At 37.0% G+C, this 21,723-nt stretch overlaps 1 protein-coding gene across 30 annotated transcripts in view; it reads right to left on the bottom strand.

Moving 5' to 3' along the window:
* The window catches only part of EPB41 (erythrocyte membrane protein band 4.1), a 206,200-nt gene that overhangs the window by 69,513 nt on the left and 114,964 nt on the right, over nt 1–21,723 (bottom strand). For all 30 annotated transcript variants that reach the window (XM_067725137.1, XM_067725131.1, XM_067725142.1 and 27 more), the window contains 4 exons: nt 19,811–19,898; nt 15,486–15,638; nt 12,947–13,044; nt 10,371–10,543 (listed from right to left, as the gene is read on the bottom strand). In XM_067725137.1, the coding sequence (XP_067581238.1) occupies nt 10,371–10,543; nt 12,947–13,044; nt 15,486–15,638; nt 19,811–19,898 (512 nt within the window). The remainder of the gene's footprint in view (nt 1–10,370; nt 10,544–12,946; nt 13,045–15,485; nt 15,639–19,810; nt 19,899–21,723) is intronic.

Genomic DNA, 21,723 nt, shown 5'->3' with positions numbered 1-21,723 from the left:
AAAGTATATTATGATCAAATTGAGTCTACTTCATGAATGCCAAGAAGGCTTAACAATGGAAAGTCAATCAATGTAATCCACCACGTAACATAAGAAAGGAGAAAAATAGGACTTCCCTGGTGGCACAGTGGTTAAGAATCCGCCTGCCAATGCAGGGGCCACAGGTTCGAGCCGTGGTCCGGGAAGATCCCACATGCCACGGAGCAACTAAGCCCATGCGCCACAACTATTGAGCCTGCACTCTAGAGCCCACAAGCCACAACGTGAGCCCACGTGTCAAAACTACTGAAGCCCGCGTGCCTAGAGCCCATGCTCTGCAACAAGAGAAGCAACCACAATGAGAAGCCCATGCACCGCAACAAAGAGTAGCTCCTGCTTGCGGCAACTAGAGAAAGCCTGCGCGAAGCAACAAAGACCCAACACGGCCAAAAATAAATAGTTAAATTTTTTTTCAGAAAAGGAGAAAATCATATTATATCCACCAATGAAGTGAAAACACTTGGTAAAAGTCACCATTCATTCATGATAAAAACTCTTAGATATTTCCTTATCTGATAAGAGGTAGCTACATAAAACCCAAAGCAAACATCACATTTAATGATGAAATACTGATGCTTTCTCCCTAAGACTGGGAGTGAGACAAGAATATATAAAGAACCCCTACACATTAATAAGACAGACAACTCAATAAAAATATGAGCAAAAGATCCGAATAGGCACTTCAGAAATAATTATATGCAAATAGCCTATAAACTATGGAAAGGTACTCAGCTTCATTAGTCATCAGGATTTGAGTGAAGATTTTTTTTTTTAAGTACTTTTCTTCCGAGCAGAGAAATTAAACAGAGGGACAAGAGTTGTAACAGGAAATTCTAATGCACTTAAAATATCACATAGGAAGTGTGGAACATAAAAATTGTGCTCACATTCAACTAAATAAGAAAAATAATCATCTTATTTTCAAAATTTATTTGTTAAGCACTTACAATGCAGCAAGTACTGTGGTAATTATCAAGACCAACACCACTTAAGATCATGCATCCTTAAAAAGTTTTCAAACTGTAGAGATAGGAAGAAGGCATCATGGAATAAATCAAGGAAAAAGGGATTGATCTGGATATCAGAAAATGTGAATTCTGTCTTAAATTTGCAGTACAAAACCAGGTTAACTTTGGACAAATTACTTTTTTAAGTTTCACACTCTACTTCTATAAAATAAGATGGCTGGAATAAATTATTTCAAAATTCTTTTTCTGAGAGGGCAGACAGCAGAAGCAAGAAGAACTACAATCCTGCAGCCTGTGGAACAAAAACCACATTCACAGAAAGATAGACAAGATGAAAAGGCAGAGGGCTATGTTCCAGATGAAGGAACAAGATAAAACCCCAGAGAAACAACTAAATGAAGTGGAGATAGGCAACATTCCAGAAAAAGAATTCAGAAGAATGATAGTGAACATGATCCAGGACCTTGGAAAAAGAATGGAGGCAAAGATCGAGAAGATGCAAGAAATGTTTAACAAAGACCTAGAAGAATTAAAGAACAAACAAACAGAGATGAACAATACAATAACTGAAAAGAACACTACACTAGAAGGAATCAATAGCAGAATAACTGAGGCAGAAGAACACATAAATGACCTGGAAGAAAGAATGGTGGAATTCACTGCTGCGGAACAGAATAAAGAAAAAAGAATGAAAAGAAATGAAGACAGCCTAAGAGACCTCTGGGACAACATTAAATGCAACAATATTCACATTATAGGGGTCCCAGAAGGAGAAGAGAGAGAAAGTACCAGAAAATATTTCAAGAGATTATAGTTGAAAACGTCCCTAACTTGGGAAAGGAAATAGCCACCCAAGTCCAGGAAGTGCAGAGAGTCCCATACAGGATAAACCCAAGGAGAAACACACCGAGACACACAGTAATCAAATTGGCAAATATTAAAGACAAAGAAAAATTATTAAAAGCAGCAGGGGAAAAATGACAAATAGCATACACAGGAACTCCCATACGATTAACAGCTGATTTCTCAACAGAAACTCTACAAGCCAGAAGGGAGTGGCATGATATACTTAAAGTGATGAAAGGGAAGAACCTACAACCAAGATTACTCTACCTGGCAAGGATCTCATTCAGATTCGATGGAGAAATCAAATGCTTTACAGACAAGCAAAAGCTAAGAGAATTCAGCACCACCAAACCAGCTCTACAACAAATGCTAAAGGAACTTCTCTAAGTGGGAAACACGAGAGAAGAAAAGGACCTACAAAAACAAACCCAAAACAATTAAGAAAATGGTCATAGGAACATACATATCGATAATTACCTTAAACATGAATGGATTAAATGCTCCAACCAAAAGACACAGGCTTGCTGAATGGATACAAACACAAGACCCATATATATGCTGTCTATAAGAGACCCACTTCAGACCTAGGGACACATTCAGACTGAAAGTGAGGGGATGGATAAAGATATTCCATGCAAATGGAAATCAAAAGAAAGCTGGAGTAGCAATACTCATATCAGATAAAATAGACTTTAAAATAAAGAATGTTACAAGAGACAAGGAAGGACACTACATAATGATCAGGGGATCAATCCAAGAAGAAGATATAACAATTATAAATATATATGCACCCAACACAGGAGCACCTCAATACAAAAGGCAACTGCTAACAGCTATAAAAGAGGAAATCGACAGTAACACAATAATAGTGGGGGACTTAAACACCTCACTTACACTAATAGACAGATCATCCAAAATGAAAATCAATAGGGAAACAGAAGCTTTAAATGATACAATAGACTAGATAGATTTAATTGATATTTATAGGACATTCCATCCAAAAACAGATTACACTTTCTTCTCAGGTGTGCACGGAACATTCTCCAGAATAGACCACATCTTGGGTCACAAATCAAGCCTCAGTAAATTGAAGAAAATTGAAATCATATCAAGCATCTTTTCTGACCACAATGCTGTGAGATTAGAAATGAATTACTGGGAAAAAAACGTAAATAACACAAACACATTGAGGCTAAACAATACTTTGCTAAATAACCAAGAGATCACTGAAGAAATCAAAGAGGAAATCAAAAAATTCCTAGAGACAAATGACAATGAAAACACGACGATCCAAAACCTATGGGATGCAGCAAAAGCAGTTCTAAGAAGGAAGTTTATAGCTATACAAGCCTACCTCAAGAAACAAGAAAAATCTCAAATAAATAATCTAACCTTACACCTGAAGGAACAAATGAAATAGAAACAAAGAAAACAATAGCAAAGATCAATAAAACTAAAAGCTGCTTCTTTCAGAAGATAAACAAAATTGATAAACCATTAGCCAGACTCATCAAGAAAAAGAGGGAGAGGACTCAAATCAATAAAATCAGAAGTGAAAAAGGAGACGTTACAACAGACACCGCAGAAATACAAAGCATCCTAAGAGACTACTACAAGCAACTCTATGCCAATAAAATGGACAACCTGGAAGAAATGGACAAATTCTTAGAAAGGCATAACCTTCCCAGACTGAACCAGGAAGAAATAGAAAATATGAACAGACCAATCACAAGTAATGAAATTGAAACTGTGATTAAAAATCTTCCAACAAACAAAAGTCCAGGACCAGATGGCTTCACAGGTGAATTCTATCAAACATTTAGAGAAGAGCTAACACCCATCCTTCTCAGACTCTTCCAAAAAATTGTGGAGGAACACTCCCAAACTCATTCTATGAGGCCACCATCACCCTAATACCAAAACCAAAGATACTACAAAAAAAGAAAATTACAGACCAATATCACTGATGAATATAAATGCAAAAATCCTCAACAAAATACTAGCAAACAGAATCCAACAACACATTAAAAGGATCACACACCATGATCAAGTGGGATTTATCTCAGGGATGCAAGGATTCTATATGCAAATCAATCAATGTGATACACCATAGTAACAAATTGAAAAATAAAAACCATATGGTCATCTCAATAGATGCAGAAAAAGCTTTGGACAAAATTCCACACCCATTTACAATAAAAAACTCTCCAGAAAGTGGGCATAAAGGGAACCTACCTCAACATAAAAAAGGCCATATACAACAAACCCACAGCAAATATCATTCTCAATGGTGAAAAACTGAAAGCATTTCCTTTAAGATCAGGAACAAGACAAGGATGTCCACTCTCACCACTATTACTCAACATAGTTTTGGAGGTCCTAGCCACGGCAATCAGAGAAGAAAGAGAAATAAAAGGAATACAAATTGGAAGAGAAGAAGTAAAACTGTCACTGTTTGCAGATGATATGATACTATACATAGAGAATCCTAAAGATGCCACCAGAAAACTACTAGAGCTAATCAATGAATTTGGTAAAGTTGCAGGATACAAAATTAATGCACAGAAATCTCTTGCATTCCTATACACTAATGTTGAAAAATCTGAAAGAGAAATTAAGGAAACACTCCCATTTACCATTGCAACGAAATGAATAAAATACCTAGGAATAAACCTACCTAGGGAGACAAAAAGACCTGTATGCAGAAAACTATAAGACACTGATGAAAGAAATTAAAGATGATACCAACAGATGGAGAGATATACCACATTCTTGGATTGGAAGAATCAATATTGTGAAAATGACTATACTACCCAAAGCACCCTACAGATTCAATGCAATCCCTATCAAATTACCAATAGCATTTTTTATGGAACTAGAACAAAAAACTTAAAATTTGTATGGAGACACAAAAGACCCCAAATAGCCCAAGCAGTCTTGAGGGGAAAAAACGAAGCTGGAGGAATCAGACTCCCTCACTTCAGACTATACTATAAAGCTACAGTAATCAAGACAATACGGTACTGGCATAAAAACAGAAACACAGATCAATGGAATAGGATAGAAAGCCCAGAGATAAACCCATGCACCTATGGTCAACCAATCTATGACAAAGGAGGCAAGGCTATACAGTGGAGAAAAGACAGTCTCTTCAATAAGTGGTGCTGGGAAAACTGGACAGCTACATGTAAAAGAATGAAATTAGAACACTCCCTAACACCATACACAAAGAGAAACTCAAAATGGATTAATTAGAGACCTAAATGTAAGACCGGGCACTATAAAATTCTTAGAGGAAAACATAGGAAGAACACTCTCTGACATAAATCACAGCAAGGTCGTTTTTGATCCACCTCCTAGAGTAATGGAAATAAAAACAAAAATAAACAAATGGGACATAATGAAACTTAAAAGCTTTTGCACAGCAAAGGAAACCATAAACAAGACGAAAAGACAGCCCTCAGAACAGGAGAAAATATTTGCAAACGAATCAACGGACAAAGGATTAATCTCAAAAATATATAAACAGCTCATGCAGCTCAATATTAAAAAAACAAACAACCCAATCCAAAAATGTGCAGAAGACCTAAATAGACATTTCTCCAAAGAAGACATACAGATGGCCAAGAAGCACATGAAAAGCTGCTCAACATCTCTAATTATTAGAGAAATACAAATCAAAACTACAATGAGGTATCACCTCACACCAGTTAGAATGGGCATCATCAGAAAATCTACAAACAACAAATGCTGGAGAGAGTGTGGAGAAAAGGGAACCCTCTTGCACTGTTGGTGGGAATGTAAATTGATACAGCCACTATGGAGGTTCCTTAAAGAACTAAAAATAGAATTACCATATGATCCAGAAATCCCACTACTGGGCATATACCCAGAGAAAACCATAATTCAAAAAGACACATGCACCCCACTGTTCATTGCAGCACTATTTACAATCGCCAGGTCATGGAAGCAACCTAAATTCCCATTGACAGACGAATGGATAAAGAAGATGTGGTAGGGGCTTCCCTGGTGGCGCAGTGGTTGAGAGTCCACCTGCCGATGCAAGGGACATGGGTTTGTGCTCCAGTCTGGGAGGATCCCACATGCCACGGAGCGGCTGGGCCTGTGAGCCATGGCCGCTGGGCCTGCGCTCCACAACGGGAGAGGCCACAACAGTGAGAGGACCGCGTACCGCATAAAAAAAAAAAAAAAAAGATGTGGTGCATATATACAATGGAATATTACTCAGCCACAAAAAGGAATGAAATTGGGTCATTTGTAGAGACATGGATGGATCTAGAGACTGTCATACAGAGTGAAGTAAGTCAGAAGGAGAAAAACAAATATCGTATATTAATGCATATACGTAGAACCTAGAAAAATGGTACAGATGAACCGGTTTGCAGGGCAGAAATAGAGACACAGATGTAGAGAACAAACGTATGGACACCAAGGGGGGAAAGGTGCGGGGGGGTGGGGGTCGTGGTGGGATGAATTCAGCAATTGGGATTGACATGTGTACACCGATGTGTATAAAATTGATGACTAATAAGGACCTACTGTATAAAAAAATTAAATTAAATTAAAAAAAAAATGTGACACAGACACTAAGTAAGCAAATGCTGTTGGGAAAATGGCGCCAATAGACTAGCTCCACGAAGGGTTGCCACAAACCTTAAAAAAAGAAAAAAACAAAAACTTTTTCTAAGCTCCCAAAACTCTGTGATACTAACGGTAAAGCCACCAAAGCTCTGACTGTCTTCCTTTAGAATTGTTTTACATGCTTTAGTTTTGGAAACTCAAACATTGCTACAACATTTGAAGACAAATTTTTGGAGATTTCCCGCCAGGAACACAGTGTATAATTTAATATAACTGGCCAATATTAGTCAATTAGACAGAGACATCAAGGTTTTTTAAAATCTTGAATTGAGGGCTTCCCTGGTGGCGCAGTGGTTGAGAGTCCGCCTGCCGATGCAGGGGACACGGGTTCGTGCCCCGGTCTGGGAAGATCCCACATGCCGCGGAGCGGCTGGGCCCGTGAGCCATGGCCGCTGAGCCTGCGCGTCCGGAGCCTGTGCTCCACAGCGGGAGAGGCCACAACAGTGAGAGGCCTGCATACCGCAAAAAAAAAAAAAAAAAAAAAAAAAAAAAAATCTTGAATTGAACTGTGAGGTTTCTACAGCTAGAAAAATAGAGACAGTCAACATGTTATTTCTACAAGTAACAGAAGCATCTTTATAAGTGAAGCTTTCCTCAGCCATAAAAAGAAACGAAATTGAGTTATTTGTAGTGAGGTGGATGGACCTAGAGTCTGTCATACAGAGTGAAGTAAGTCAGAAAGAGAAAAACAAATACCGTGTGCTAACACATATATATGGAATCTAAAAAAGAAAAAACAGTTCTGAAGAACATAGGGGTAGGACAGGAATAAAGACAGAGACGTAAAGAATGGACTTGAGGACACGGGGAGGGGGAAGGGTAAGCTGGGATGAAGTGAGAGAGTAGCAGGGACACATATACACTACCAAACGTAAAATAGATAGCTAGTGGGACGCAGCCGCATAGCACAGGTAGATCAGCTCGGTGCTGTGTGACCACCTAGAGGTGTGCATTAGGGAGGGTGGGGGGGAGACGCAAGAGGGAGGAGATATGGGGATATATGTATATGTACAGCTGATTCACTTTGTTATACAGCAGAAACTAACACACCATTGTGAAGCACTTATACTCCAATAAAGATGTTAGAAAATAAATAAATAATTTCTAATTTGTTCAAAGTACCAAAGCTCACTAACCCTTGAATTGTTGGTTATTTTTGCTATTAGAAAGAAAAGCTACATCAGGCATAGTATCTATATAACAATGAAATTTCATTTAGTGGAAGAAGCCATATGGTATCAGACAGACGTGAGTTTTTGTTCAAGCTTTGGAACTTACTAGCTGTGAGATCTTGAACAGATTGCTTAAACTTTCCAGCCTTAGTTTTCTCACTGAAAAATGGGGATAAAATAATAAGAATAATAACTCCCCAAAACAAAGATAAACTGGAGGTAGGGTGATTTACCGGACAAGAAAGCGATGCCTGAGGTTGTTATATGAATATGGCAGATATGAGGATTGAGTGATCATACCTCAAACTTAACATGTCCAAAAGAGAAGTCTTGATTTCCTACATCCCCAAACTCTGCTCCTCTCTCAGACTTTCCCATTGTAGTAAATGATCAAGCCTAGGAATAAACCTTGATTTTCTTTTCCTTACCATCTCCAACACTTAATTTACCAGTAATTCTGTCAGCGCTACTTCTGTATTGTATCCCTGACCAGTTTTCACTGTCTTTAACGCCAATACTCAAGTCCAAGCTGTTGTCATCTCTCACTCAGATCCTGCAACAGACTTCACCAAGCTTCTCCTTTACTACCCCTGTAGTGGAGTAGATCTTTGTACTAGCCATGTGTGACTATTTAGGTTTAGTTAAAACTGAGTTCCTCAGTTTCACAGTCACATTTCAAGTTCATATGGCCACATATGGCTACTGGCTACCAAACTGGACATCACAAAATAGAAAATTTTCATCAGCATGGAAAGTTCTATGGGACAGCACTGATCTACACACATGCCAAACTCACATCTACCTACAGGTCTTTGTACTTGATACTCCCTTTTCAAGAATGTTTATCCCCCTAAATTCGGGGATGGCTGGCTCCTTCTCATAATTCAGGTTTCAGTTCAAATGAAGCTCCTCAGAGGAACCTTCTAAATTTAGAGTGGACCACTCAATTTGAAACAGCTCCCCAATCTCCCCATCCACAGACACTCTCCATCCCATTAGTGTTTTATTTTCTTTATAGCACTTATCACTACCTGAACTTGTTTCATTTTATTTCTGTTTCTACCCATAGAATGTAAGCCCCATGAGGGCAGAACCATGTCTGTATGTTCACAGCTGTATCCCCAATAACTAGAACAATACCTGACACACAGAAGTTTAAAATAGTTGAACAAATCAGTAAATAAGTATGGATCTGGCAGAACATGGATTTTGGAGTTAAACCAACCTATACTCCAATCCACCAGCTATCATATCTTAAGAAAAGTTATTTAATCTCTGAGCTTAATTCCTAGTGTTGTGCTGAAGAGTAAATAAACAAAGCCTACAATCTGCCTTGTAGAGAAACATCAGAAAGAAAGAAGCATGACTCGTGGTACGGAAGCACAAAAGTTCTACTGCTTAGGTGATTTCTTTTCCAAGTGTGGCTGACCCATTCCTGATCCCTTTAAAGTGAGCTAGGTATTTCTGATATATGCTCCCATAATGCAACAAACCAGAATACGGCAGCATAGTTCTGGATGATACAAAACAAAATAATAATGCTGCGGCTAGAATATTAACAATATTTTAATAACAGCTAATATTTTGGGGTCACATTAAGTGCCAGCCATTGTGCCAAGCATATCATCTCATTTATTTTCTCATGAAAATTCTTTGAGGTAATATTATATTATCATCATACCCATTTTATGAATGAGAAAACTGAGACACTGAGTAAGTAACTCACCCAAGAAGATAGATCATAAATGCAGTGGTTGAGATTGGAACCAGGTCCGACTCCAGAACCGAAGCCTGTAACTACTGTAACATGCACCTTGCTTTTACAATAGATAGTATAGAGCTGCAATCAGCAATACTCTATTTTGGTTACTGCCTTCTGAACTTTTATTTATTTGCCACCTCTTTCTAGCTGCATAAAGAACTGAATATGGCTTGGGAATCCCCTGGTGATCCGGTTAGGACTCGGTGCTTTCACTGCTGGTGCCCGGGTTCAATCCCCGGTAGGGGAACTAAGATCCTGCAAGCCGTGCGGCAGGGCCAAAAAAAAAAAGAACTGATTGTGGCTTTTTACGTCATTTCAGTAATGCTAATGCTCTCAAATCCTTGAGACTAAACTTAGAAAAACTGAAACAGATCTTCTGTCAGTATATACAATTATGAAACTTATTTATTTCCTCCCTCTTTTATTTAAACAAAATTTGGACACTCCAGTAATAGGATTGTTTTTTTGGTCTACAATTGACACATGACAAATGATCTAAACTTTTTCAGTGATTGCGCTAGTGACGCAGACCCCTTCCCTCTTTTCTACTTGAAAAATAACTATTTAAAAATGTTCAAGAGGGGTTTAGTTCAGTATACTACATTAGGTGTCACCCTGTGGTAGAGATTCTGAATTCTAATTCCAATTCTAGAGGTGTTCAATCCACCACTTCCCAGCAGTGGGACCTTGATCTAGTTACTACTCTCTCTGAACCTCTGTTCTCCTTTTCTTAAGATGATTCCACTAAATTCGACAATTAGTGAGATCCATTTCGTTTTATCACTGAGACTCTTTAATTTGATTCTCTTATAGATAACTGCACTTAGTTTGAATGTACCCGACCACATCTGATAACCATTCTTCCTTTATCTCTCTCTAAAGAGTTAGGATAACAAGAAATCATTAATATTGAATACAAACCTCCATCAAGGCTTCGGGATGCCCGTTTGCTTGCTGTACGCTCAAAGTGTGGGGCAGGCCTGTCAATCAGAGCACTAGCTTGCCTGGTCTGAGCCTGAGTTCGGCCACTGTATCGAAATTTGGATCCCAGGGCAAGAAATTTGCTTTTAGGAATGGTGTCTGTAGATGTCAGTCTGGGGGGAAAAACATGATAATCATATATTATATACATCATCTCACTCTAATGAGGTTGTGAGATTAAAGACAAAATCAAGTATTAAAAAGTTTCACAATTCTCACAGCTTCCTTATAGTTACTAAGACAAATTTCCAATCAAGCAATCATTATTTTAATTCTGTCACTTTCTCAAAACAATATGTATAATTTATTTGTGGCTTATATTAATGATATAATCTTATATCTCTATAGGTAGGGTCTTATGGTTTTCAAAATGCTTTTATAGCACTGTACTATTTTCACTATACCCCTGTAATATTTTCATCATTTTATAGATAAAAGAAACTGAACCTCAAAGAAGGTTACTTGCTTAAGGTCATAGCTGTTAAGAAGTTGGGCAGTCATAGAATTCAAGCCCAGAGCTCTTTTCCCCTCTCCTAGAATAATAATTTTGTCAAATGCACTCCAAACTCAATGCCTGGTATTCAATGCCTATTAAATCCTATTTAATAGGATATTTGGTGTATTTTCAACTCAGTTAGGAACCCCATCCTTTCTAAGCAGTACCCTGTGCTCTCTTTTGTCATGGCATTTACTACACTGAATTGAAACAATCTGTTTATGTGCTGGTCTCCACCATGAGACTGTGAGCTCTCTTTGGGTAAAGAATAAAGACTATGACTTATTCATTTTGTGTTTTCACTTCGGGCATAGTGCCTGGCATGAATCTGGCATTCAATAAATATTTGCTGAATAAATGCATAAATTGCTACATCAAATACTACCAAAAAGAGAGTATTTTTTTCTCTTTGGGGTAGTTTAATTCAGCAAATGCTTTCTTTTATGTAATGAAGAATTACATGTTAATATATCCTCTTATTTTGATGCAATGGATTTAAATATGCTATCCTACAAGTAAATGCATTGGCTGCAGCTGAAACCTATACATAGATATTAAACATTCAAAATAACTCTTTTTTTGGGGGGAGGGAAAAATTAGGAGTTTGAGATTAACATATACATACTGCTGTATATAAAACAGATAACAACAAAGACCTATTCTATAGTACAGGGAACTATACTCAATATTTTGTAATCACTTATAAGGGAAAAGAATCTGAAAATATATATATGTATAACTGAATCACTTTGGTGTACACCTGAAACAAACACAACATTGTAAATCAACTATACTTCAATTAAAAGAAAAGGGAAAAAACCCTCTTTTTACTCTTCCTCACCCTCTTTTAAAACTCTATTTTCTTGGTTTTAAAGAAGATGATGAAAACATAAAGAAATATCTTAATGCCAATAATTAAGATTCTTTAATCAAATATAAGGTGTAGCCTCATGTTTTATTTGAAATGAGAACTGAAATGTTATTTTCCCTGACTTGTCTTTCTGTCCAGTGTTCTTTAGTGCTAAGTATGATATGAAATTACAAATAGAAGAAAAAGTTATCGTGGTTCTCTCTCTTGAGAGCCATTCATAAAGAGTCAAGTTTATTTATGAACAACATGGCATGAAGTCTAGGATTTGCTTCAAAATAATCTGAGAAGTAGTAGGAAGGAGTGAGTGGGGATATAGATAAAGCAAGATTGACCTTGGGGTGATAATTGTTGAAGGTGGAGTTTGGGACCAGAGAAGTTCATTATACTATTCTCTTCATTGTGCTATACATGCAATTTTCTATAATAAAGATATTTTCTTAAAAAGGCAAACTGACAACTAGCTGGCTCTCCTTTCAACAGAAGTAATTATTTGTCTGCTAGATTTTATGTTCCATCAGGACAGGGGCTAGAACTATCTAGTGATATATTCCCAATGCCTAGTACAGTGCCTATACAAAGGGTAAGCACACAGAAAATGCTTGGTAAATGAACACAAGGGGTTAATTATATGTCCTCTTGAAAAGCAAAGGAGATGAAACTTTCTTCTGTCTTCTATCTGATACAACTGTGCTGCAAAGATAGTTCTCTGTGCTCCCTTTCTGGGGTTGATTAGAACCAAAATAACCATCAGCTTCACGTCTTTAACCTTCCAGTATAAGAGCCCCACAGAAGGTAGTTAAGCACTCCTTAGAGAAATTCCATGTGGAGCTAAGTCAGGGTACCTCTTCCCGACAGGACTGGTTTTAGCTCCAGTTAGGGCAATCACAGAGCCTCTAGTAAACACAGGTTCCTATTTCTCATTTCCCTCATCCTTCTACCATACACAGAAAGGTGCTCTGGGAATGTTAAGACAGTGTTTTTCAACCCAAAGAAGGAGAACTAGACTCATTTTATCTTGCTTAAGATGATCTCACCTGAGCTAAATAAAAGACAGCCAGCCATGCAAAGAAGGAAATTTCAATAGCAGGTTTAAAATAGAAGCATGCATAAATAATTTATCCTTGAAAAATACTTAAGTGAGGACAATACCTGAAAAACGTGTGATGCTCTACACAGACTTTCCATAATTTCTTAGCTGCTCGGTAACTGGGAAGTTTGAATCCGATGGTACTTTCATACTGTTCTTGCTATAAATACACAAGCAAACACGGAACATAAAGTATTATTCAACTACAGTGATACAGGACCAGAGAAATATGGTGCTGCAGAAGAGATCATTGTGAATAAAAAGAAAGTTACTAGTCTAAGGACATAAAATATCATTTGAAATTTTTTCCTACTTACCAAAAGAAATTTACTCACTGAGAGTGGTTTTTTCCACAGCAAGGAAGCCAGGGAATGCATCTTATATCATTTACACATGTTATTTTGTTCAGAAACACACACACACACACACACATATACACTGTATATTATTCTGAGACACAATTAAGTCACATTTTGATTGTCCAGACAATTGTCCAACAATAGTTACTGTCTGCATTTAGGATACTAGACTACTCAATAATCAGGGAATAGGATAGCAGATGATTCCTCCAATCAATGAATATTATTATGCAATCGTTTTTAGTAATAGGAACTAAAGATTGTGGCTCAAACCAGATTATTGAATTATTAAATGCCTTTTTTTTTCTTTGATTGATCATTAGTTTATCTAGATACTTCTTTGACTGAAGTAAACCACATCCTGCCAGGGCTACTGGAAACACTGTCCTGCTAGTCTCTTGCCTCTTTTTTTCTGTCTTAAGCATACTTTATAAGATGGAAAGGACACTGACATTTACTTCTAGTGCCTATTATTGCCAATAACACTATGATCAGACAGTATCATCTGTATTTTTATACATGAAGAAACTGAGGTCAGAGAAGTCACCTGCTTAGTCTCACAGCTATTAAGTGGCAGAACCAGAATTTCATGGTTGCCACTACACCACGCTACTTCTGAATCATCTGTTGTAGTCACAATACTATACTCACTTCTCAAAATCCTATATACACTTCTATACTATATACACTTCTCAAAATCCTACTGTTGTACTTTATTGCTTTCTTAAGTAAGAATTTTGCATTTTTAGTATATATTATATATAATATATATAACTATATATATTATATAGTTAACGTTTAAAGAAACCAAAGACTTCCCATTATCATATATATATATATTTTTTTTTCTTTTCTGCTTTCCCACATTAAATTGTAAGACTGTTGAGGAATGGACCTGAGGACACAGGGAAGGGGAAGGGTAAGCTGGGACGAGGTGAGAGAGTGGCATGGACTTATATATACTACCAAATGTAAAATAGCTAGTGGGAAGCAGCCGCATAGCACAGGGAGATAGGCTCGGTGCTTTGTGACCATGTAGAGGGGTGGGATAGGGAGGGTGGGAGGGAGGGAGACACAAGAGGGAGGAGATATGGGGATATATGTATATGTGTATAGCTGATTCACTTTGTTATAAAGCAGAAACTAACACACCATTGTAAAGCAATTATACTCCAATAAAGATGTTAAAAAAAAAAAAAGCTTGTTGAGGGATGGACTCTTCTATTGATATTTACTGTTCCTAGCCCCTAGAATAGTGTCTCACACAAAGAAAGCCATCAATAAATATTTATTGACTGAATGACTCTTGGATTTGAAATTCTTTGACTTTTGCTAGGCACAGGTAAATAACTATGGTATAAATAAATGCTTCAATGATAATCCTTATCCTAAATTTTAAGGCTGCACATTCAGTATTTCCATGTTCAAATAATGAGCCATTTTTCACCAGCAGATGGTGATATATACACAAAAAAGCCTCTTTACATTAGTACGATGCTTTCCTGTTCAGAGCTTTTACCTCTGTCATCTCATTTGATCTTCAAATCAACCTTGACAGAGCAGGTATTATCCCCCTTGAATGGTAAGGAACACTTTAGATTTATCCAGGGTCTTTTACTTAGTAGGTGGCAGAGTAGGCACTAGAACTTTCTTTTTAAATTTAATTCCTACTTGAACAATTTTCTGCTATACCATGATGGCTCTTTAACATAAAAGTTAAATTTGGCCAGCATTAGTATATTCTGAAAATTGATCACCAACTAGTAACTGAGTTATCTGGTACAAAGTTGAACATCCAACTCTACTAAAAATCTAGAACTTGACCCTAGGACACATTCCCAGTAACTACTAGAACCTACATATACAAATAATTATATAAGGTAAGGGACTGGTGGTATAAAACATAAGTAATTTAACCCCACAATTTAAAAGTCTCATGCTACTTAATTTAAAAATATTTTCCATCAAGCTTTTACCTGGAGTAAACAAGGAACAAGTTTATTATCCAAATTTCACTTTTGGCCATGGTACATTTACCTACATGAAGAGAACTGTCCAGAAAACAAATAGGAAGGAAGAGAAGAAGCATCACGGGACTGATTAGGAAACAAAATATCAACACCTAAATAGTTAGCTAGAGAGAGACCTCATAGACGACATAACAAGGAAAACAGGAATGAAGAGATGTTTTAGATATGGTCTGTGTTTGATTCAGGAGGAAAGGGAAACACGAATTCTGTACCTCTCCAGGGCGAATCTTAATGAAAAAGCTGCTACGTTTGTAAGAAATCTTCAGCACTTTGGGCCAAGGAAAGCGGTTAATTCTCAGCTTATCTTTGTAAACCAGAAGGCCACTAGAGCAGACACCTAGGATGATATCCACTCCCTCCAAGTCCTGAGGAAAAAAAGCGTTAGCGTTTCAGTCTTGAGCAAAGTGCTCAACATAGTCGACTATTATTAGACAATCTGAAGATATTAACAACCAAATACAGTTACAAAGAATACAATGAAAAATAAAGTTTAACCTAACAACCATAACCCATGGGACTATTTGGTCTATGTAAAAATGTTGTTACTATACTACATTTAAAAATCAATGTTATTACCTACCACAAATATCTTTAAAATGTCCAAATCAGACTCAGTAATTCTATTTCTATAATCTGTTCTAAGGAAATAATTCAAATCACAGAAAAAGCTTTACACATGATAATGTTCAGAATGTTATAAGAGTGAAAAACTGGATATAACCTGAGTATCCAAGCATTAGGGTTAAATTATTGTTCATCCATATAGTGAAATACAATGTGGCCATTAAAACAGTTAAATAGAATTTGGGAGATAAATGGGAAAATAATTATGTTGTAACATTAAGCAAAATAAAGCAGGATAAAATTACATACATAATTTGATTCCAACAATATAAAAAATATACATAGAAGAAAGATGAATACACCAAAATGTTAATAATGGCATTCTTTAGGTGGTACAATTATGAACAATTTTTCATTTCAGTTTTCTATACTTTCCAATTACAATAAACATGTATTATCTTTTAAAAAGTATCCAAATATGAAAAAACTAACACATGTATGTAAGAAATTCAAACAATACAGAAATGTGTAAAATTTTAAAAAAATCTACCCTCCTCCTCCCACACTCTTTAACAGTAACCAGTACTGATTTGATAATTTCCAGGATTATCCTATTTTCTAGGCACATACAATTATGTATGGATTATATATATATATATACACATATATTACTAATATATCACCTTTATAATGAGGAAAACAACTAGAAGAAAATTAAAATTCAGTGCTTGAGGGTGGAAACTGTATCTAAATCATTGCTATTATCACCCCAAATTCTGTTGTTGACAACATGCTCAGTAAGTGTTTACACTGAGTTTGTTACCTGCCCACATTATTAATCATAACTTATTACGGCAAATATTAGTAAATTCTTTGCTTCAGATTTATACAAATCTTGATTCATGTAGGTTGATAAATTAGGAAATTTCAAGGTATTTTAGTAACAACATACACTAAGCTTAAACCTTCAACCATTACTATCAATTATTTCGTTCATTATTAGTGACTGAGGGAACATCTGCTTTTCTTTTTTCCAAGAAACATGGACATACACACATCTTACCCACTGAAGGAATCGACTGCTATGAGGAGTAATACAGCCACCATCACCACCCCTCAAAGCCACTGTGAAATGTCACTCGGCTTGCACCTCATCTACCTTCACAACACTCCTCTCATAAAACTGAGCCTCTGCAGCCTCCAGAAAGGCTTCCCTGGGACTTCCCTGGTGGCGCAGTGGTTAAGAATCTGCCTGCCAATGCAGGGGACACGGGTTCGAGCCCTGGTCAGGGAAGATCCCACATGCCGCGGAGCAGCTAAGCCCGTGCGCCACAACTACTGAGCCTGCGCTCTAGAGCCCGCGAGCCACAACTACTGAGCCTGGGTGCCACAACTACTGAAGCCCGCATGCCTAGAGCCCGTGCTCCACAGCAAGAGAAGCCACTGCAATGAGAAGCCCGCGCACCACAACGAAGAATAGCCCCTGCTCGCCGCAACTAGAGAAAGCCTGCGTGCAGCAACGAAGACCCAACACAGGCAATAAATAAGTAAATGAATAAAAAAAATTTTTAAAAAGGCTTCCCTTAATAATTCAAAAAGAGACACTAATTTATTTTCACCATGCCTGTCTGTATATGAAAATCCTAGGGCAGGCATTTTGGTCTCCCAGTTCTGAAGTACTCAAACCTATCATTATCATAGTCAGCAAATAATTACTATGGTAGCTATGGTAGCTGCATGTCGTATACATGTATGTTTAAGTCAGCAGACCACCAGGACTTCCTGGAGGCCAGGGCATAGGGCTATGTATACTACCAAATATACATGCACAACTATAATTCTTGTTTTTCTATGATAAAGTGGTCATCCCTCCAAAAATCATGATAAGTATAGGAGTTGACTCTATTCCTTATAAGCTCAGTATGAGAGAACTCAGATTTTTATAATTACTGATGTTAAGTATAGTAAGTTTTTTTTTAAGTATAGTAAGTTATAACTATTATCCTCAGGTCAAAAAGGAACAGTAAGTTACCAATAAAGCCATATTTGCATGCCTCTTTATTAAAGAAAAAATTTTAATTAAATATATAATATTAATCATCTATGTCTGTAATTCAAGGAAAATAAATTTCACCTGAGTTAATCTCTACATATAACCATTTATTTAGATAAGTAATAAAAGACCTGAGTTCTATGCTTCTAGACTGCTCCTTTTCCCAAAATGAGTATAAAGAAACATATCAGTGCCTACGTGTGTTATGTACAAGCACAATAGAGAGAAGAAATTATATTCAGCTTCAATTCGATGACTACATAACAAAATTTCCCAGAAGATGTCCCCTTAAGTTTTTAAAGGCTGTGGATACAACTACATCTCTCTTTTAACTGTATGTTTTGGAGAAACAATTTGCTTTACAACATTTGCTGTAGAAATACGCTGCCTGACTCCTCATGTAATCCTGATAATTACTGAATTGACACCAGCCTCCAGCAGAAATTGAGAAGCAAAACCTAACAATTTCAGTTCTGGACCTGATCTGATCTTCCTACCAGCTACTTTTGAGATTCACAGAAGTTACAGTACCCAGCCCCAAACAATCCAGAGCAACATCCTAAGAAAACTCACTAACATGCAATGAAATTTTATTAGTTACTAGAATGTAAATAAGGAAGAAACCTCAGATACAGATATTCAGGTTGGGAGAAACCTGAAAGGTCATTTTAGTCCAATCACCCACCAAATGTTTGAATGTCCTTTTCTAAATTCCTACCAAGTGATTATTCTGCCTAACCTGGAATATCTCTAGTGATAGACGACTCAATTCCTTCAGGTAGCCCATCCCATCTTTGAAATAGCTCTGTGAGACAATTTGTCCAACTGGACTGAAAAGTATTTCCCTGCAGTTTTCATTTTACTGGCTCTAGTGTTATACCTTGGAGCCATAGTAAAATGTTTACTTCACAAGTTAATCCTTGAAATCCATGAAGATTGACATTATATCTTTCCTAAACTTTCCCTTCTGTGGGTTAAGTATCCCTATTCCTTTGCCTGTTTCTCACTGGACATGGTTTTGATTCCCCATCACGCATCCTAGTTAAATTTCTCTAAATGAACCTCAGGTCATCCCTTGAGCCCTTTCTTTCTCTCACAAACTCCTCAACCTCCCCAGACATTTCAGTAGCTGAAGATGAGAGAAGTCAAGCGACATCCCTTAAGTATTCATTGTGTTAGGTTGTATTAGGTAGAACTAGGATGAAAGCTCAAGTTTCCAAATCCCTAACCCAGTGGTTCTCAAATGAGCCACTGTGGTTCCTCCCCTGTGCATTAGAGTCACCTGGAGAGCTTGTTAAAACAGACTGCTGGGCTCCACCCACATAGTTTCTGATTCAGTGAGACTGGGATGGGACCTGACATGAGCATTTCTAACAAGTTCCTAGACGATGCTAAACGCTGGTTCAGAGACTTTGAGAACCACTACCTTACGCCAATGATTCTCAGATTCAAACATGAAGGAGGATCATTTGGGATATTCATTAAATCTGGAGACTTAGCCTCTCCTCCAAAGTAATTCAGTAAATCTGGGAGAAGCTCAGGAATCTGCATATTTAATAAACACCCCGGGTGATTCTGATGTAGGTGATGTTGTCTGTGAAACATGCCTCACTGTCACTCTATATTTTCAAGTGTATCTGCATTTTAGGAAATTATCATTTCTTTTGCTCTCGTTGCTATATCTTTTGATCCTTATGGTTGCTTAGGTGTGAAACTTCGCTCTGATGGTGGAATTGTAAAAGGGCAATTCAACTGATACACTTAATACACTTGACTGGTTCAACTGATAGACTTAAAATTCCAATAAGAATTACTATCTCCTCTGAACGTTTTGTAATGCCCCAGATAAAGGTTGGTAAGAAATATTATATGACACAGGTCTGATACATGCATATTAATAAAGGCCAAAGTTACCATTACCTTTGCTTTATGAAGGTCAACACCATACATAGACAACTTTTTGGCATTCTCAAGAAATTCCAGGTCAGCCTGAGCTGGAGTCATGGACCTTTGATAGAAGAAAAACAAAAAGACGTTCAGTGTCACAGTGTCAACATTTACAATAATAACATTTGTATATTACTTGTACTTTATATAAACATATACATACCAATATGTATGTAGATATATTTCATAGTCCTAAAAGTAGACTATTATGTATGGAAAAGGACTCTTATCACTCCCTGTGTCTAAATAATTGAAATATGCCTTGGAAAAAGAGACCTTGGAGAAACCAAAAGTCACCAAAAGCTATCAGAAAAAAAAAGTTAAAAAATAAAACCTTCTAAATTTCTTTAAAGCTACCTCATCCACCATCAGTTCTGCCCCTCCCTCTCCTTAGGCCTTTTCTCCAACACATGTAAACTCCTCCCACTAATTTATCTTGCCAAGGAGGTGACCAAATTAAATCCTCTGAGGGCATGGTACAACTTACAATATCCTCTTAGCTGCCTTTTTCTCTCCCTATCCCTGAATTGAGTTAATATGGAAATTAAACAGGAGGGCAGCTGAAGTTGCTTAACTGGGGATTCTTAATGGGGGCAGGCTTGATGAAAAGAAAATTTCTGGTAACAGATGGTGTCCTGCCCACTGACCTAAACAAAATAAATTGGTTAATAGAGGCATGTAGATAATGGGGCTGTTTTCTCTGTTATTAAGATGTCTTCATTACTAGGCATATAATGAATTAAATTTGTTTGAAAACAATCAGCCTCACTGTCTAAACACTCACTGTGACAGTCTTTCCTTCTCCTTTATAACTTTCTTCTCTTTTGAAAAGTGCTCATGAGTTGTTATGTTGAGCTTTGAAGAAAAAAATATTACTCCTAGTGCTGTGCAATTCAAACCAATCAAACAGAAATTCATAGTAACAATAAAGCAGCCATACCCCCAAAGAAAAACCATGTAAATGCCTATTTCCCATAAGACTGCCAGCCTCCAGCTATAAAAAGCAGCAGTGACCTATTCATTTAACAAGAGAAAGTCTCTTCCAAACCCATCTGTCTTTATCCTCATCAAAAAGAACAAAGGGTTCCCTGGAATAACACCCCCCCATAAAAAAAAAATCTCAGGAAAGAAACTGCAGATTTGTTAATGACTCAGCATCTCAGAATAAAAACTTCCTTCCACAAGCGCTAAACCATCATACCTGAATGCTCTTTATTAATGACTCTGAAATTGAACACAAAAAAGGAGAATGGGAAAATAAACACATACGCAAGTCTGTATATTCAAGTCATTAAAAACATCTCAGGAAATTTTTGTAGTTTTTTTTTCCTCATATAAATTATATACTTTTCTAGTTAAGGTTACTCCCATTTTATGGGTTTTTGGTTTTTTTGTCTTTGTTGTTGTTAGTGTTAGTATTATTGATGGCTTGAATTTTAGGATTCGAAGCTGGAATGGATCTTGAAGATTATAGAGTCCAACACTTTCACTTTGCTGACGAAGAAACAAGCATGGAGGGATTACATGGTCATAGGCAAGTTATGACTCAGTTTAAGGTAGCAGGCTTTAGCCGGGACCCAAGTCACATCACTGCAGCTGGAATCCTAGCTCCTGCACTTAAGAGTGGTGACCTCAATCTCCTAACCATAAAGTAAGAAGCATAATAATACCTACTTCTTGAGACTAGTATAGGCAATGATTTTTTTAATCTTTGATGAATGAATGAATGTGACTAGTAGGATAAAATGAGATAATGCTTGTGAAACTGCTTTGTAAAGTATAAATGTTTATTATTATTGCACCCTTAGGTTTCTGGTACAGTGGTACATCATAAGCAACTCATAAAAGAGAAATAATTTTTTTTTTTTTTTTGCAGTACGCGGGCC

The sequence above is a fragment of the Pseudorca crassidens genome, chromosome 2 (genome assembly GCF_039906515.1).
Source record: "Pseudorca crassidens isolate mPseCra1 chromosome 2, mPseCra1.hap1, whole genome shotgun sequence".
NCBI classification, from domain to species: Eukaryota; Metazoa; Chordata; class Mammalia; order Artiodactyla; family Delphinidae; genus Pseudorca; species Pseudorca crassidens.
The sequence above is the reverse complement of the archived record's forward strand: the minus strand, read 5'-3'. Positions and strand labels throughout refer to the sequence as shown.